This window comes from Mya arenaria, chromosome 3 (genome assembly GCF_026914265.1).
Source record: "Mya arenaria isolate MELC-2E11 chromosome 3, ASM2691426v1".
NCBI classification, from domain to species: domain Eukaryota; kingdom Metazoa; phylum Mollusca; class Bivalvia; order Myida; family Myidae; genus Mya; species Mya arenaria.
The window spans coordinates 88,810,855-88,830,270 of record NC_069124.1 but is presented as its reverse complement, the minus strand read 5'-3'; the positions used below and the strand labels follow the sequence as shown (position 1 = coordinate 88,830,270).

General features: G+C 39.1%; 1 protein-coding gene across 10 annotated transcripts in view; it reads left to right on the top strand.

Annotated features, from left to right (window-relative positions):
• Positions 1-19,400, top strand: part of LOC128227480 (cytoplasmic dynein 2 heavy chain 1-like) — a 49,201-nt gene extending 29,801 nt beyond the window's left edge. For 8 of the 10 annotated variants that reach the window (XM_052938061.1, XM_052938068.1, XM_052938066.1 and 5 more), the window contains 36 exons: positions 510-670; positions 845-1,091; positions 1,292-1,443; positions 1,654-1,798; positions 1,927-2,197; positions 2,344-2,493; positions 2,669-2,901; positions 3,058-3,280; positions 3,446-3,588; positions 3,734-3,979; positions 4,101-4,238; positions 4,520-4,794; positions 4,992-5,115; positions 5,373-5,494; positions 5,908-6,121; positions 6,397-6,648; positions 7,710-7,730; positions 8,642-8,740; positions 9,518-9,641; positions 9,997-10,160; positions 10,408-10,527; positions 10,975-11,109; positions 11,495-11,794; positions 11,961-12,071; positions 12,266-12,470; positions 12,703-12,866; positions 13,080-13,205; positions 13,502-13,612; positions 15,221-15,376; positions 15,851-15,926; positions 16,745-16,938; positions 17,071-17,292; positions 17,545-17,760; positions 17,892-18,091; positions 18,284-18,479; positions 18,739-19,400. In XM_052938061.1, the coding sequence (XP_052794021.1) occupies positions 510-670; positions 845-1,091; positions 1,292-1,443; positions 1,654-1,798; positions 1,927-2,197; positions 2,344-2,493; positions 2,669-2,901; positions 3,058-3,280; positions 3,446-3,588; positions 3,734-3,979; positions 4,101-4,238; positions 4,520-4,794; positions 4,992-5,115; positions 5,373-5,494; positions 5,908-6,121; positions 6,397-6,648; positions 7,710-7,730; positions 8,642-8,740; positions 9,518-9,641; positions 9,997-10,160; positions 10,408-10,527; positions 10,975-11,109; positions 11,495-11,794; positions 11,961-12,071; positions 12,266-12,470; positions 12,703-12,866; positions 13,080-13,205; positions 13,502-13,612; positions 15,221-15,376; positions 15,851-15,926; positions 16,745-16,938; positions 17,071-17,292; positions 17,545-17,760; positions 17,892-18,091; positions 18,284-18,479; positions 18,739-18,900 (6,198 nt within the window). In that variant the 3' untranslated portion in view covers positions 18,901-19,400. The remainder of the gene's footprint in view (positions 1-509; positions 671-844; positions 1,092-1,291; positions 1,444-1,653; positions 1,799-1,926; positions 2,198-2,343; positions 2,494-2,668; positions 2,902-3,057; positions 3,281-3,445; positions 3,589-3,733; positions 3,980-4,100; positions 4,239-4,519; positions 4,795-4,991; positions 5,116-5,372; positions 5,495-5,907; positions 6,122-6,396; positions 6,649-7,709; positions 7,731-8,641; positions 8,741-9,517; positions 9,642-9,996; positions 10,161-10,407; positions 10,528-10,974; positions 11,110-11,494; positions 11,795-11,960; positions 12,072-12,265; positions 12,471-12,702; positions 12,867-13,079; positions 13,206-13,501; positions 13,613-15,220; positions 15,377-15,850; positions 15,927-16,744; positions 16,939-17,070; positions 17,293-17,544; positions 17,761-17,891; positions 18,092-18,283; positions 18,480-18,738) is intronic. The other 2 variants (XM_052938069.1, XM_052938065.1) reach the window with 1 other exon arrangement.
• Positions 19,401-19,416: the final 16 nt, after the last annotated feature.

The following is a 19,416-nucleotide window of genomic DNA, read 5'->3' as shown; positions in this document are numbered from 1 at the left end:
GAAAAAAAGTAGTATTAAATCACATATATATGAGCTTGTATGAATTTGAGACAAATAAATCCAATAGTTTAGATTTTAGCAGTACAAAAATGGTTGCTGTGTTGAAAATTGTTTACTATATGCTAAGCGTGTGTCCTTTATTTGAGTACAGTAAATATTAAATGTATTTGTGAGTACTTTATTCAGAATCAACACAGCCATCATGTTAATGTTAACGTTGTAATGTGTTTTTCAAGTTGCAGTGCTGATTTGTGTTCTTGATACTTTCATAAACATGTTGATTATAGATTATATTGCTGGTTGATAATTATTGATGTTAGAACCAAAAGAGAACATGTATAAAAATGAAATAGAAGCAATTATTTTTGAAAGTTGAAAATGAAAACATTCTGTTCTCATTTAACTGTACATTTGTGGGCATGCATAATTAGGTGAAACATGTTTGAATAAGGTTGTTGACCTCCATAAATGCCAGGGCTGTTACATGACAATGTGCTTGTTTTGTTCAGGCTTCTGTGGACTTGACGTCAGAGCACTTCAACAACAGTACGACCCTGCCGGTGATCCGGACAACAGATGTACAACGAGCCATGGACTTCTTCTCCCCCTGGCTGGCGGCAGACAACAAGCAGCCATTCATCCTTGTTGGACCAGAGGGATGTGGCAAGGGGTAAGACCATTGTGTTGTTTTTATGGTTTGCTTTGCTTGATATAATGTTTATCCTTATAACAAACATGTTTATAACAGTAATGCATTATTATTTTTAATTTGTAAAGCTTAAAACAACCTGTTTCTGCATTCAAATTTTGTACCTGCATATCAATCGGTTGTGGCATATTTCAGGATGATGTTGAAGCACTGTTTTGAGCAACTGCGATCAACACAGGTGGCTGTGGTTCACTGCAGCGCCCAGACCAACCCGACACACATCCTGCAGAAACTGAGTCAGACGTGCATGGTGCTCAACACTAACACAGGTCGTGTGTACCGCCCCAAGGACTGCGAGAGACTCATCTTCTACCTTAAGGACATCAACCTGCCCAAGCCGGACAAGTGGGGAACATGTCAGCTCATTGCATTCCTACAGCAGGTACATTGTTTTCACATGTGACTTTTAAATGTCTTTTCAATGGCTTATTGAAATACATTCATCTGCAGGCTAATCTATTGGCATTGTATTTACTTCATTTATTAATTTAATCCGGTTGATTTTAAAGTTGATCTGTTTAATTAACATGATAATCTTTATGTGTGACCCATCTGTACACTGCTCCCACAATATACTCCTAGGTTGTGACATACAATGGCTTCTATGACTCTAATCTGGAGTGGGTTGGTCTGGAGGGGGTTCAGATCGTTGCCAGCATGAACTCTGGCACGTCCCTTGGGCGACACAAACTCACCCCACGATTCACATCTGTTGTCAGGATCTGCTGTATTGGGTAAGCAGTGATACTGCTTTAGTACTGTTATGCTATTTGATATGTCAAAGATAAAGTATGCTAAAATTATACCTTATAACATGCATACCAAAAGATCATATGCAGAATAGTAAATGATTCCACATGCATCCTATCACACATGCAGGATCTATTTAAGTTCTAGTGAATGTTTCTGGCCATCGAATGTTAACATGTACTTCGTCTCCCTAGTTATCCTGACCGTGACCAGCTACAGTCCATCTACAGTTCTTACCTTAAGCCAATCCTGCACCGTCAATTGTCCCGGCACGCCATCTGGGGCAACAACTCCAAGATCCATGCCCTCGCTGGATCCATGGTTCAGCTGTATGATGAAGTAAGTAGCAGCACTAAGTTGTAGTTCACATTACTGTAAAATCATGCATACTATTTAATGGAAGAAAATTCACTCTTAAAAACTCATAGTAATGATCCTTTAGTGATTATGATTTGTCTCATTTTCAGTTACGTAGCAAGTTCACAGTGGATGACTACAGTCACTACTTGTTCACGCCGCGAGACCTTACAACCTGGGTGCTCAGCTTCCTGAGGTACGACCTTGCAGGCGGCTCCAAGGACAACTCAACGGACCATGTGTTTGAGATATTTGCCTATGAGGCTCGCCGCCTGTTCCGGGACAGGATAGTCGGGGCGGACGGCCAGAACAGATTTGATAACACCCTGCAGAGTGTCATCCTCAGTGACTGGTCCGCAAACATATTTGACAACCTTGACAGTAGGTGTTCTGTTTCTAATGCACATTTATTTTTAACCATTTTACCCATGTTTCTGCGCTTATGTTTTGCTTTTTTAGCTGCAGCTCACTTTATACTTCATGCCTTTAAATTTTCCTGCTGTAACATATTGTACATCTTTGTTCAGATGAGTTCTTTGTAACCTGGGGAGCCCGACACGACTCGAAGGCCCCATCTGCTGCTGCAGGTGCCCCGTTACCTCCAAGTGGCAAACCCTTGGGAAAGCTGTCGGCTGAAGACCTCCAGGCCATCATTGAGAAGGGCATAAAGTTCTACCGTAAGTTCTTAATCTACCTTAAAATAATGATTTTACTTTATACAAAATGTACATTACTTTAAAAAAAAGTAATCTTAGATAAGTTCATAATGTGAATGATAAACTTCCAATAATCCAGAGATATGTTTGTTATCACCAAGTTGTGCATAAAATGTTCTTGCTTTTCTCATGGTAGAGCGAGATAACCGTGACCTGGACATTCTGATATTCCACGAGGTTCTGGACAACATGGCACGGGTTGACCGGGTGCTTAGCAAGCCTGGGGGCTCCCTTCTCATGGCTGGGTGCAGCGGTGTAGGGCGCAGAACTGCCATTTCTCTGGTTGCTCACATGCACCAGATGCAGCTGTTTACTCCGAAGATCTCCAGAGGATATGCTTTGAAAAACTTCAAAAATGACCTAAAAACTGTAAGTCTGTATTTTTTAAGAATATAAACCTACATGATTATCAGGCAGCATGTCATTACTTGTAGTCTGCTCTACGTGAATATCTAATGACTATATGATGTATGGTGCCAATTTGTAAACCCTGTACATGCAAAGCCTCCTTTTGTCTTGTTCCAGGTGATGCAGCAGGCAGGTATTGATGGGGACCAAGTTGTGCTGCTCCTGGAAGACCACCATTTTGTTGACCCTACCTTCCTCGAGCTCATCAACAGCCTGCTGTCCGCCGGAGAGGTCCCAGGACTCTACTCACCAGAGGAACTGGAACCGCTACTCTCCCCGCTCCGTGATATGGCGTCTGAGGTTGGCTTCCGAGGAACACTCATCAACTTCTTTGCTCAAAGTTTGTTCTTTTTGAAAATGATTTGTTGATATTTGCATGACAATTAAATATGTAAGTCATCTTATCAACTCTTTGTTTGTTAACAGCACTTTTACTGCTCTAAGGATTTATCAAAGTATATCATTTGTTTTCTAATTAGTTTATCCTTACTTCCTTTTGTTTCAGGAATCAAGACAAACCTGCACATTGCGCTAATCATGGACTGCACGAACAGCAAGTTTATCCTGAACTGTGAGAGTAACCCAGCCCTTTACAAGGAATGTGCTGTACAGTGGATGGAGGATTGGAGCAGTCACAGCATGAAACAGGTATACCTACTCACATAATGCCATGTGCTTTACTTTCACTGTAGTCATATTCTTTTTTCTCAAGGCCTATTTTGCCCCAGGAGTAAGCACACACTTTCATTAGATTGTCTTTGTCTATATTATATTAGTGGGCTTTTTGTTCCAGATCCCAGCAATGTTGCTGACAAGGCCTCCTAAGATAGAGGGAGCCAGTATTGGCGAGAAAAGGCAGCACAAGCGTAAGCTGTCTGGTGGGAATGAGCTCCTGGACGGCTTCTTGCATGTACACAACACAGCTGCGCAGAAAAATCTTGGAGCGACCCCACGTCGATACATCGCCTTCCTGAACACATACCAACAGGTTTACGGTAACAAGAAGAGAGGCATTGAGAAACGACAGCACCATCTACAGGTCAGTCTGACAATAAAGAAGTATCATATGTCAAGATTTTGTTATTATCTGTTTGTCAAACCATGCCAATTGATATACAAATTTTTATAGGTCTTATTATCTTTCAACTTCCCATGTGCAGGCTGGTGTTGCCAAGCTGAATGAGGCGAAACAGCTGGTGGACGAACTAAAGCAGAAGGCCGGGGAACAGAGTGTGCTACTGGCAGAGAAACAAAGTGAGGCGGACCAGGCACTCTCCCACATCACAGAGAGCATGCAGGTGGGTGGGGTAACTTGGGATTGGGTATAGCAAAAGGCCAGTGAATAGATTGTCCTACTTACAGAGAAACAGAGTGAGGCTGCTTTGTTGGAGGTCAGCTACAGGCAATTTAACTTTTTTTAAAAACAGTGATAAAGTTTCAATAGTATCAGTTTTATTTCTTAAATTGAGTTAAAAGACTGTTCAACAAATCCCATGTGTGGATTTTGTATATATATAAATTGAATACAAACAGTAAGTTATTTGGGGACTTTGTTTCATCCTTGTTGTTGTCATTGCAGAACGCGAATGAGCAGAAGAACGAGATGGAGGTATTGAAGCAGCAGGCGGCTGAGGAGAACAAGATCCTAGACAAGCGCAAGCAGGCCATCGACCGAGAATTGGCCGAGGTGGAGCCCCTTGTGCAGCAGGCTCGGGCCGCTGTTGGTAACATCAAGACGGAGTCACTGTCTGAAATTCGGTCCCTGCGAGCTCCGCCCCCAGTCATTAGGGATGTCATGGAAGGCGTTCTCCGGCTCATGGGCATCTTGGACACATCATGGGTCAGCATGAAGAGGTATACAGAAGTTCCTGGTACTTAAATATTTTAACACCAACAATTATATTAGTTACTGGCACTTAACCAAATATCCCTGACTCTGCAACCTGTCAGTTTGATGTTTGTTATACATGAGAAGTTTTATTTTTGTAATGTTTCACTTTAATGCAAAATAAAAATGGTGTTAAAGACATAATGTTTATTGAATCTACCAGTTTCCTGGCAAAGCGTGGTGTGAAAGAGGACATTCAAACGTTTGATGCACGGAAGATTTCGTCTGACATTCGAGAGAGTGTGGAGGAACTTCTCAGGAAAAACAAGGACTCCTTTGAACTCAAGGTATGTCTAATCCCAGGTAAAGTATGAGGTAATAAAGATACCTTTAATAATTTTATTTCCACTCATAAAGTGATAGAATATTTTAAATAATTTCATTTTTAAAAAAGAGCACTTCAAAATGAATATGAAGCAAATGATGGACTAGAAAGAATGCAGTTTTAAACTGTTGATCTTTTAAAAGTTTGATGGTAATTATTGTGTCTGATATCAACATTACTATTTGCTCTCTATAGATGTTGTTTGTATATGTTTCCTAGAATGCGCGTAGAGCATCTGTGGCAGCCGAGCCCCTGTGTGCGTGGGTGAAGGCCAACGTCCAGTTCTCGTACGTCCTCGAGAAGATAGAGCCACTGGAGAAGGAGCAGAATGAACTCAAGAGGTAACCATGACAACATGCAGCATACTGTTTTATATCAAGATTTTTTGTGTCACCCGTAAAGCATGGAAGACATATTTGTGAAGCGGTGTTGTCTGCAGCAACTTTTGAATGACTTCTTGCAGAGTATGCACATTGATCATGGTCAGAAGATGACCCAAATTGATTTTGAGGTCAGAAAGTCAAAGGTTGTGGTGACCTTTACTGCTCCCAACAAGCGACACATAGGATTCGCTGAATTCTAGCTGTTTGTTTTCTTTAGATAGACCATTTTTTACAATCCCACTGTTTTGTTTATTTGTATGTTTCCTAATGTTGGGACCACAAGATTTAACAAACAAGACAGGTTCACTTTTGGCAATAACAGATTTTTGTGTATTCATGTCGTTAATTCCAGTGAAACTTGTTTCTTTAAGGAACCTTCATAAGGCAGAGTCCCGTATGGAGAAGTTGAGCCGGGCCCTGGACGAGGTAGACCAGAAGGTTGCCGGGTACAGACGTAGGTTTGAGACTCTCACAAAGGAGGCAGCAGAACTCAAGATCAAGCTGGACAAGGAGAATGAGACAATCCTGGCGGCGGAAACACTTGTGTCCAAACTGGATGGAGAGTACCAGCGTTGGAGCATCCAGGTATGACATGGTCACATGACAGGGTACACATGGCTGTAGTTGGAATTACACATACATATTGTGGTATCATAATAATGTTAATTTATTAAGAAACCTCAAGTTTACTAGACTTTGATATCCTGTGGGCCATTTCAATAAAGGATTTTAGTCTAAATTTCAATTATCTGAAATCTGTATTGATGTCACAAATGGCAATAGATTCACTTTTTTCAATTTTCTCAACTTGTGTTTATTTTAAATTATGTGTAATGTTTTCTATTGTATTTGAACAACAGGTTGGCGAGTTGGACCAGGAGCTAAAGGAGTTGCCTAAGCGTGTGGTTATAGCAGCGGGCTTTGTGGGGTACCTGTCCCAGGCCCCAGAGGATGTACGACACTCTTGCCTCACCAACTGGCGTGAGTTCCTCGGCATTGGTAACTTCGAGATGCGACGCTTCCTGTGTACGGAGAGTGAGCAGCTGATCTGGAAGTCTGAGGGTCTGCCTTCGGATGATCTGTCTGTGGAAAACGCTATAGTCATTCTACAGGTGAGGACAGTAGTAAGGAATAACTACAATTCAAATGGATGTATTTAGCAATGTTTGAAACACTCCCAAAGTGATACCAGTAGTTATTGCACCCACAATCCAAGTTATTAATACTTTATGCAAGTTATTCAACTTTAGGGTGTATGATTTCAAAATCGAGGGTAGTGGCTGAAGTAACTGTTTTGTACCATGTTGTTACAGACAACATTTAATAAGTATGAGTGAATTGCATTGTAACTTATCTGCACGCAGTTATTTTATGGTTAAGCTCCACCTTCTTGGTAACCATTCCAATATGGAGTAAATGTACAGACTAAAACAAAGAAATCCCTTTTCAGCATGATACAAATGAGGGCTATTCCATTTAAACATATAACCCCCGGGGGGAAGGCACTTTAGAATTATGCCACCCCCCTACAGAAGCAAATTTACCCTTGTGGGGTCCAAATAAGTGAAACAAGACACCCACCTATATACTAGTTAAATAATTGCCTTCCCCCCAGGGGTTATATGTTTTACTGGAATAACCCTGAGTATAATTTCTGAATAATCTAATACATACTATCTTTGATCAGAAGTAACTCGTTCAACTAAACCTAATTAAATTATGTAATCATGTCTTACATACCGATATGTTTGTGTATTTCAGCTGTATTAATATATCTTTTTGCTCTGTGTGGACATTATCAAACATAACAAATATTTTCATGTATACAAGTCTATGCTTGTCATATTTACTAGAAATGAATACTGTTTTCTGTCATATTCAAGTGTGACAATATTATGTGTGTGTTTATAATTGATTATTGTGTGACATGCATGTTCATTCCTGAATATGTTTATACCCAAACCTTGCATGATTCATTGTATTCAAATAATGGGTATTTTATTTCATGAAATATATGATTTGTCTGTCTTCACATTTCAGCTGTATTTTTTCAATATCAGCCATTTACCAAATATTAAAAAAAGAAAGAATTGCATTTGCTCTGTATACAAGTGAATGGTTGTGCATATAGTGCCCATCGGTCTTGACTGTAAACTATCTGATTGTGATACAGATCAATGACTTTGCTGCGGGGGTAAGCTGTTGTTGTGACACCCGACCCCGTGTTGTTATTGTTTTCTCTCCCACACACAGCACGGCATGTTTGCTTCCACACTCACTGTACCTGTCCCCATGCTGTTATAAAGGCCATGCTTGCACATGTTCACTGCTGTGGTGAACCTTAAGTGGTGAACAGTTTGATGGACAAATTTGCTGTTATGATGATTTTGTGGCTTTGTTTGCAGTTACCGGAATGGTGGTCTCTTGGCATTGTGTATGCACATTTGTAACTTCCTTCTGCCAAGAAAAGTATTTTATAGTATTTTTGAGTAAATTTGATCATATCTTTGACAGACGCTTGTGTATAAGCAGGTAAATTATTCTACCTACCAGTATAACTTTTATTTTGGTGTATATCTAAGCAATTTTATTTCATTGCTAGCATAAGGCCAAATTATTCTTGTAGTAAATTCACTGTCTTTCAGTTTGGTAAGTATGTAAGTTTAAAGCAACTGTTTTTATTTTTTTATAATCCCACACAGTACCCAAATATCATGGTCATCATGTATTATAACTTGAAGACAGTTTGATCATCTGTTATTTTCAGACAGCCATTTTTTTTGCTTGCCTTAAAATCTGCATATTTACCCAATCTATTGTTATAACAAAGCATGTTCTGTTTGGTACTTACTTTAGATAATTGTCTGTGTTAATATAATTTTGTCCTTATTATATCTGCTTGATTTCTAATTAATTTCAGTGTTACACATTTTGAATGCTAAATGATATAACTGGTATTTAATATTATCAATGTATTAGCATGGCTTATTTCTTTAATATGTCAATGTTGTTCAGTGTTTACCAAGAATGCATTTGTTATCTGCTAACATTTCCTTATCATGGCAATTTGTTAACATGGACACTGTACTATGCTTGTGATTTCAGAGCACCTTGCGTCCATTCCTGGTCGACCCGTCGTCAAGGGCAACAGACTGGCTCAAGTCTCACCTGAAGGACAGTCGCATAGAGGTCATCAACCAACAGGTAGGCAAGGGGGTCATCAACCAACAGGCAGGCAAGGGGGTCATTAACCAATAGGTAGGCAAGTGGGTCATCAACCAACAGGTAGGCAAGGGGGTCATCAACCAACAGGTAGGCAAGGGGGTCATCAACCAACAGGTAGGCAAGGGGGTCATCAACCAACAGGTAGGCAAGGGGTCATCAACCAACAGGTAGGCAAGGGGGTCATCAACCAACAGGTAGGCAAGGGGGTCATCAACCAACAGGCAGGCAAGGGGGTCATCAACCAACAGGTAGGCAAGGGGGTCATCAACCAACAGGTAGGCAAGGGGGTCATCAACCAACAGGTAGGCAAGGGGGTCATCAACCAACAGGTAGGCAAGGGGGTCATCAACCAACAGGTAGGCAAGGGGGTCATCAACCAACAGGTAGGCAAGGGGGTCATCAACTAACAGGTAGGCAAGGGGGTCATCAATCAACAGGTAGGCAAGGGGGTCATCAACCAACAGGTAGGCAAGTGGGTCATCAACCAACAGGTAGACGAGTGGGTCATCAAACAACAGGTAGGCAAGGGGATCATTAACTAGCAGGTTCTGTCAGTTTCCTTTTTATGATAGTAATGTGTTTTCATTTACAGATTGTTATTCAAATTCTTGGAAGTTTTGTAAGGATTCCCAATGTAAACTGCTGTTTTTATTAATATACAGTTAAATAAAGATTTATCAACATTTCATTTTGGGATGCAAAGTTCAGCATTTGCCTGGAGCTGGCTGTCAGGTTTACATCTCATGTCCATTTCAGGATGCAAACTTCAGCACATCCCTGGAGCTTGCTGTCAGGTTTGGCAAGACCCTGATTATCCAGGAGGTTGACGGGGTGGAGCCAGTTCTTTATCCCCTGCTGCGTGGGGACCTTATCTCTCAGGGTATAATTGCTCTGCTAAATACATTGACATCATCATGCTCAGAAATAGTAGTCAATCACAAACCTGGTTTTAATTTTTTTTTCAATGGTTTTCAGAAATCATATCTGGGTTCTAACTTTCTTTATTGAAAATGTGAAACTCTTTATGGTTGATTTGTATTTTAATTTAATAGTTACATGTAGATGTATTATTTTCAGAATATTTTTTGATTGTTATAAAGTGCTTGTCTTTTATTCAAACAAATCAAAAAAGGAGGAAAAAATGCAATATCTTCTACACAAAGCACCTTTGACCAACTTATTTTCTGTAGCAAGATTGTGTACAAGGTTTATTTCAAGGTTTATTTCTGCAACAGGTCCACGGTTCGTGGTGCAGATCGGTGAGAAGACGATTGACTACAATGAGGAGTTCCGTCTGTTCCTGACAACGAGGAACCCCGCCCCGGAGATCCCACCTGATGCAGCCTCAGTCATCACAGAGGTGAACTTCACTACCACCAAGGCAGGCCTCACTGGACAGGTGAGATACGTTCAGATTAACATTGTCACATGAAATCAGAACTTATAAAATATAATACCTGATATGATATAATGCCTGTTTACATATCAAACTTCTACTATCTTAGTTTGGATTTGAAAGATTTATTACCAGGATTTTCCAAAAGGTTATCATCATGGATAGTGCCAACTTGAAGCTATACCTGTTTGTGTAATTCAAATATTTCTGGCTTGTTCAAGCAAATACATGAGTGTTCATGTGTTTACAGCTGTTGGCAGCAACAATCCAGCATGAGAAGCCAGAGCTGGAGGAGAAGAAGACGTCGCTACTGAAACAGGAGGAGGATCTGAAGATAGAGTTGGCCAAGTTGGAGGAGTCATTGCTTGAGGTTGGTGCATGATAGGGGTGATAGGTGATTGGGGGAGTGGGGAGAAGACATCGCTACTGAAGCAGGAAGAGGATGTCTAGGTAGAGCTAGCCAAGTCACGTCTAAAGAGGGTCTTAAGGTTGTGTGCATTGTCACAAAAGTACATGGTAGGTGTGGTTGGCTGCTTAAGCAGTTAAGCAGAAGGACCTCAAGACAGAGCTAGTAATGTCAGAAAAGTCTCTTCTCAAGGAATGTTTATGGCATGGAGACAGGATGTGCTCTAAATGGTGAAGATTGTGAAATATGGAGAAATAAATTATACACTATTTGTTCTGTTCAGCATTTTTCTTCATTGGAGAATGTTAAAAGACATGCTGTTAGCCTAAAAAACCCTCTTTCTTTGTTGTCACTTTTATTGGTATCCAAGTCTGCAAACCATCTAATGCAAACATCTAACCTATGTTGTAGGAGCTGGCAAATGCGAAGGGTAACATTCTTGAGAACAAAGAGCTGCTGGACTCCCTGAACAAGACCAAGGCTAGCAGCATCACCATAGCAGACTCCCTCGCAGAGTCTGTCAGACTACAGGCATCACTCGACCAGGTACAGTGCTTATTGAGGTAGTGATAAAATTCAGTTTGATTCACCTTTCGGTGTAAAACTATTGCTGTGTGATAAATATGAATATAAGAACACTCTTTGTATTTTAATAACTTCTTTATCATTTTATACGTAAAAGTTTTAACTATATTAAAAACGATAAAATCTGCTGTTGACTGATTACATATACAATCAAATCCTGTTAGCTTGAACTCCCAGGGACTGGCGAAAATACCTTGAGCCTCCAAAAATTCAAGCCAAGCATTATATAGAAATCGGTCCTTTACATCCAGTTCGAGCCAATGCAGATATCGAGCCAAGCTAGTTTGAGCCAACAGGGTTTGACTGTATATCATCAAGATCAATAATGGGTTTGGGTGATTTCCAGGAGCGGAACATCTACCTGCCCCTGGCTGAAAATGGCAGTGCCCTCTACTTTGTGATCAGTGATCTGGCCAAGATCAACAACATGTACCGGTTCAGCCTGGCAGCCTTCCTACGCTTGTTCCAGCGTTCCCTGGAGACACGCCAGGACGGGGGTAGCACTGAGCACCGTATAAAGGTTTTGGTTGGCCACCTGCAGCACCTGGTGTACGAATATGTCTGCCGCTCACTCTTCAAAGCTGACAGGCTCATGTTCGCCATGCACATGGTTCACGGCATGAAGCCCGACATGTTTGAGGAAAATGTGAGTTACCAAGTGTATCAGGCTCGTATTTTGTTGTTTTAATGTATTGTTGTTTTCTATTAACATATGAAGTATCAAAAGAAGATACTGTGCTTTTTTATTTATTTGATTATCTCAATATTTATCTCCAGTCTCTATGTATGTTGTTTCATTTTTTGCACATCAGGAGTGGGAGGCGTTTACTGGTATGATCGTGGCAGATGTGAAGTCAGACCCTACTAAAGGCCTGCCTTCTTGGATAGAGTCAGAGAGAGCTCAGGCTGTCTCCAATCTAAAGGTATGTTAAGTTCAGACATTCTAATAGTTTTTGAAATTTTACAAGAGTTTTTCTTTCATTTTTGTTTTTTTTTCTGATTTGTTATTTAGGCTTTAGAAACATTTCCATTATTGATCTATATGGATGTTGGTGTTAAATGTTCTCAGTTATTACATCTTATAATGTTTTACTTACATTCTAACTGTGCATTCCAGTCTAACCTTAGTCGGCTGTACCAGACATTGGGCCTGGAGGACGGTAGCATGTGGTCAAACTTTGCACGTTCTAGCCAGTGTGAGCAGGAAGTACCGTCAACAGTTGAGAAGAAGCTGTCACTCTTCCAGCAGGTGCTTCTCGTCCAAGCAACACGACCCGACCGACTACAGTCAGCCATGGGACTCTTTGCCAGCAGGGCTCTCAGTATGTGACTTGGGGAAACTTTATTCAATGATCTACAAATTTCATTAATTTAACATTATGTTTGGGGACCCTTCTGAATATTTTTGACTGATATGATTGTTTGCCAACTTGATGCCCAATGACCTAAAAAAGAAAACATCTCGGTCCATATACAGATTTCTAAGTAATAACTTGTGCATTGTAAAAACTGTTTTCAAGCACATATGATTGCACTGATCCCTGTACCATGCAGACATGACGGAGCTGTCCCCACCCATGGTAAACCTGCGTAAGCTGTATGAACATGAAACACTGCCAGAAGAACCCATTCTCATAGTTATCTCCCCTGGTGCTGACCCTTCTCAAGAGCTGCAGGAGCTCGCTAACGACACCATCGGACACGACCGTTACCACCAGGTATATACATGTTGGAGTCAATAGCATTTGCTGATAACATCATGGTGTTCAAACACATTTACATGTGCTCTTAGCAGTTTTTAGTGCTTTATGAGTAATAATGTATGGGTGCGGTAACTTAAATAACTGAGAATTATCTTGCAAACTTTATTGATGAAAAAAGAAATTGAATTATTTAAATTAATGTATAACTTCATGAAATGTATATTGTAGGTTGCGATGGGCCAGGGTCAGTCTGATATCGCGATGCAGCTGCTGCGGGAATGTTCCCAGAATGGGGAGTGGCTCTGTCTTAAGAACCTCCATCTTGTAACTGCCTGGCTTCCCAGCCTTGAGAAGGTAATGTAGATGTCATACACTTAAATATAAGAAATTGAACAGAGCACTCCAAACTATGTATCACATGTCAATTAAACTTGGATCATTCAAATCCATTTTTTGATCCAATTAGCATGATTAGCATTATGTCCTTATATGATGCTTTATGGGCCAATTAACATTACAAAAACAGACTTTACAGGCTAGCTGCAGTGGGCAAAACTATGTGGGTAGGGCAGATAATGATGAATTTTAACTTATTCTTGAAATTTTTAACTCAATACATACATGTATGTAATGATAAAATTGTATTTTAGGAAATTAATACCCTGAAGCCACATAAGGACTTCCGAATGTGGATGACAGCTGAGGTACATCCTAACTTCCCCACCATTCTACTGCAGTCCAGCTTGAAGATTACATATGAGGTATGAGTACAGTTTACACATATAGCATGTGAGATATGAATACATTACACATATAGCCCAGGCCCCAATATCACAAAAATACTTAAGTCAAATCTTAAACTCAGTCTCAACACATTTTATCACATAGCATTGAAATTTATTAAAAACCATATGTTTTTTACAGTTTTATAAGCGCATTCTATCATAGAATATGCTGATAAAAGCCATTGGTCAAATTCCAAGGTAAATATATTCTACAGCCAAAAATGTATTTATTCTTTATAAAATACTCAAGTATATTTTTTGCTCTAGAATTAGTTTTCTTTGAAATATTGACAAATCTTTTTATCAACACACTATGAGAAAATATGTTTTCAAAAAGTATAAAACATGCAAGATTTTGAAGAATATTATGCTTTTATATGGTGAAATCAGTTGAGACTGATTTTGAGATTTGACTTAAGTATTTTGTGATATTGGGGCCAGGATGTTTGATAGACATTACATATATAGCATATGAAGTATGAAGTTTTTACACATATCATAGGATTTATTATGATATTACACCTAAAGCATATGATTTATGAAGTCAAGACACATATAGCATAGGATTTATGATGACAAGACACATATAGCATATGATTTATAATGACAAGACACATATAGCATATGGGGTTTGAAGACATTACACTTATAGCAGTGGATGTATGAAGACATTGCACATATGAGCCGCGTCACGCGATTTTGGGCCTTCGGACATATTTTTGCTATTACAATGTTTTAAGGTATTTGAATGCCATGTTATTTCAGAAAGATATTCTGAAATTTTCATGTTGATATCACTTAAATTGCGTAAGTTACGTGTTTACAAGTGAGATCATGTATTGCGCATTTTGAATACTAAATTTGACGTCATTCAAATGACGTTGTAATGAAAGTGCATTATTCAAATGACGTGCAAAATTATTGTATCAATATTACAACTAGCTTATAATTTAAATTATTTTCTTATCACAGAATCTTTAAGGAACATAAATTAAGATAAAAATAAAGAATCATTTTTGTATTTTTAATACATTTGGTCGTTTTAAACACAGATTATCAATCTAGTCAAAATATGTCGGGACGAAATCCATGGTTGCTATGGAAACATGAGTTAACCAATGGTAATAAAATGATGCACCCATGACAAACCTTTAAAAGAAAGAAGTCAGGATTGAGGAAGAAATTGATTCACATAGAAAAAATCATTATTTTTGGCATTTTTTATTAATGATTATTTAATTTGTAATAATTATGTCCGAAGGCCCAAAATCGCGCGATGCGGCTCAATTATAGCATATGAAGTATGAACAAACGGCATGTATGCTATATGAGGTATGAAACACATTACACAAATAACATGGGGCATGATATGAGATGTGAGCACAGTTTACACTTGATCACCACCATGCTTGGAAGATAGATATAAGTATTGCTGGTTAAACCATTTTAATGATATTGTAACATTTAGTATTTTTTTCATTTCTTTCTCTGTCTCTCTGTGATGTAGGTGTAAATACATGAAAAGATTGATTGTGATAATAATGATTTGTATGATAAATATTGACATTATTTGCTTGGCTGCAGGCTCCGCCGGGAGTGAAGCGTAACCTGATGCGTACGTACGAGACATGGAGCCCGGAGTATGTGGCCAAGGGAGGTAACATTGTCCGTGCCCAGGCCCTGTTTGCCCTCGCATGGTTCCACGCCGTTGTACAGGAACGCAGGATGTACATCCCACAGGTAAGCAATATGTCCTGATGCTGGCACTGTTACATTAATATCAGGGATGTGATTTGTCCGCGGATTTGCGGGATTCCGCGGATCTAATACCCCAGGGACACCCCCCCCCAAAATTTTTTTTTTATTTTTTTTTAGCAGATTAAAAAAGTTACTAGAGTGCTTTTAATTGTTAGAGTTGATATTCCTGTGTGGTTTAAATTTCAAGTCAGAAGAACCCTCAAAAGAGCTTCTAAAAAGCCAGTTTTTCTTCTAAGGCTGTGTGCTTTTGACCCCAAAAGTGCCATAAGAACCCATGGCCGAAATGGTTTCAGCCCTTTAGCTGCCAGGTCAATCACATCCCTGATTATATTAGGAAAGGTAAACTCAAATTAGATAATTAACCAACCTTAACTTTAAGACCAGAGGGATCTTTACTGATTTAAAATAGACATGAATTTGTAAATAAGTTGTATATCATATTTTTTTCTGTTTCAGGGTTGGACAAAGTTCTATGAATTTTCCCTGTCCGATCTAAGAGCTGGAGCGGATATTATAGACAGGCTTTGCTCTGGTAGGTGGTTTGGCTTTGTTATCTTAAGGAAGAATATTTGTTTGAATGTAAGTCCATTTTCAGTTGTCTTTCAATGATTTCATGATGTCAGATAATAAATGAAGAGACATCTAGTGATGTAATGGAAGGAGATAGATAGATAATTCTTTATTTCCTCCTTTGAAGAAGAGATTGAACATGGCATTACATAATACATAATACATATACATATTTATAAGTGTGATCGATTATGTACATATATACATGGAGCATAGTTGTATGACTTAATTACATGTGATTTATAAGACAATGATAATATAATTCCAATGTCTATAAGTAAATATATTTACATGTGTGTACAAGTACTTATGATTAAACAATATAAGGAAAATAATTGCGATAGTTAATTTGTGTTGCCATTATTACTACATATGGCATAACTCAAGTGCAAATTATGATTTTGTAAAATTATAAATATTTTTAATGCCAATAGCCTAATGCCTAATTCAGCCGAAAGCGAAAATGATTAGACAGTGTATTATTATTTATTTTTATTTTTTTTTCACAAAGAAAATGTGCCAATTTCATGTTGTCTAATTAAGACGAAAGCGAAAGAAATTAGACAAATGTTTGGCTCACACATATTTGATAATAATTTTTCTCATAGTCTCGCTGTCTTCACAATCAAGCTTGAATAAATTAGTATTCACTAAGAAATGGACATTATAACTATTTGCTTAATTTCTGAATCTATATTTCCAAAATTCTGTTACAAATTTTTTGTGTTTATAAAATTTTAAAGTTCATGTCAATTGAAATGATCTCCATTGCACATTTAGGTCCGGAGATCCGCTGGAACTTTATTCATGGTCTGTTTGAGTTGGCCATCTATGGTGGGAGGGTGGACAATCCATTTGACACGAGTGTGATGGTGGCCTACCTAGAACAGTTCTTTGACCAGTCTGTCCTTGCCCAAGGCGCCAAGAATAAAAGGCTTGGTCCTCTACGTCTACCCTCCTCCACTAATTTTAGGGTAAGAGATTTAATACACTTCTGGATATTGTTTTTTCTAAAATTGCAGAAAGCTATGATTAAGACCTAAGTATGATTCTATTTCAAAGAAACTTTGTTCTAAGAATAAAGAAATTATTTGGCTTTATTCCAGGACTACTGTGATGTAATTCAAGACCTGCCTGAGTTTGACAAGCCATCCTACTTTGGACTACCGGAGAATATCGAGCGCTCAGCCCAGCGTATTGTGAGCAGTCAGGTTATCTTACAGCTCAAGGTGCTGCAGCGTGCCGACGTGAAGGCAAGCAAGTTTGACAAGGAGGTCTGGGCCAATGAGCTTGGACCAGTTCTGAACATGTGGAAGAAACTTAACTCTGTAAGTACCTGTAATAGCTAGAAATAACTTTCCTTATTTTCCAAATATGTTTGAGGTCTCGCATAATATTTAAGTACTTTATATTTTAATTCACCCATTAAACTTTTCTCTTGAATTTTGGTGTTGATTCATTATACTTCAACAAACAGAACACTCATTGTTCTTTGAGTTTTATTGTTATACTTCCTAAATGATTTTGAATCTGAATCTAACTCTATATTTCTACTGATAATCCGGCCATTTTTTCTGCAGGGTGCAAACCTTATCCAGTTAAAGGTCTCTACACCAGTGGAGAAGTCTGGCAGTGAGTCCCCGATCATGTCATTCATCCAGCTGGAGCGATACAATGCCATAAAGCTCGTGCAGACCGTTCACCAGTCCCTCGCCTCCCTCAGCAAGGTCATCCGTGGAACACAACTCCTCAACAAAGATGTGCAGAACCTCGCTTCTGCTCTACTCAACCAGGAGGTCAGACTCTCAGATACCTCACTACCTTGTCTCATAGAAGTCCTGTTTGTATTCTTACAATAATTTGTATTGTTTGTGCTTTAGAGGTTTGATTTTTCTATTCAATGAATGTTCAATGTTTTTCTAACTAGACTCCACTGAGCTGGCAGGCTATGTGGGACGGGCCAGAAGATCCCGTGCAGTACCTTCGAGGGCTCGTATCCCGTGCCTTGGCCGTACAATCCTGGGTGGATAAGGTTGAGAATGGCTCCCTGCTCCGAGATACTCTTGACCTGTCTGAACTGTTCAGACCTGACACTTTCCTGAATGCTCTCAGGCAGCAGACTGCCAGGTAAGGGATAGTGTGCGCTGTCTAACAGGGATTTTCCTGGTCTTGATTTCAGATTATGGAGTTAAGCTACATAATTTCAAACAAAATCTTTGCTATCTTAGAGTAAATTTCAAAGATGCCTCTGTAAGTAGGATTTTCTTTTTATTGTTCTGGAATAAGACACATAACCTAATGGTAGTATTATTCATCCAGGGACTTGGGTTGCTCAATGGACAGCCTGAAGTTTTGCTGTAGCTGGAAGGGGTCACTGCAGGGGGCCAAGTTCAATGTGAAGATCGGTGGCCTGCAGCTAGAAGGGTGCAGCTTTGATGGTACCCGGCTCTCGGAGAACCAGCAAGACTCGCCAAGCATCTCTGCAATCCCGCCCTGTGTTGTAGCCTGGGTCAAGGTACGCACCTCAGTTTATATTAACATTGAGATTAGACACTTCCCTTTGATGCCTGGCTTAATCCACATTCAGATTTTAATACCAGTCTAATGACTGTCAAAAATGATTTTAGGACTATAATATTTGCTAAATTCTGACAGTAGGTCTGTCTGTTTGACAGTCTAAAATATTTAAATTAATACCCTTGTTTTATTGGCGAAATCACAGCAAAATAAATGATATTAAACACTATTATTGATTTTATTGATTTGTTTGTTAGGATGATGCCCCTGACCCATATGGCATAGATGAGACGATCTCCATCCCGATCTACTACAGTGCTGAACGGGATCGTATCATCACGAAGCTGAGTGTGCCCTGTGGCGGTAACAAGCCAGTGTGGGTCCAATGTGGGGCTGCCCTCTTCCTGAAGGCTCACTAGGGTTCAAGGTCACTCAAGGTGTTAAGGTCACATCAGTGGTCAAGGTCACTAGACGTGGCTACTTCAAGGACTTAAATAGTGTGAAAATTATTTATTATTCTACTGGTTTGTCTCAAGTTTGTTGATTTATATTTGTGATTTCCCATGTGTTTGAATCATTAACTTAACTTTAGTATATGGTTTTCTTTATATTTGTAGATTAATAATAACTTACAATTGTGAACATATAATGCTGTTGGTATCATATTTAAAAACTAAAGAGGGTAACCTCATTCAGCATCAAATATTATAATAATAGTAATAATAATAAATGAATGATCATATTAATTATTGTTGTCAAGTTGTCATATTGTCAGTATTTTGTTTCTTGAACTCCGTCCACAATGTCTGTACTGTTATAGAATGTGATCATGATTATCTAACGTCTGTGATATTTTGTTATGTCGGAATATGCTTCTATCACCTGTGAAGTGATGTAGTTTAAGATTTCTGTTGTAATAAACACCTTACAGGAAT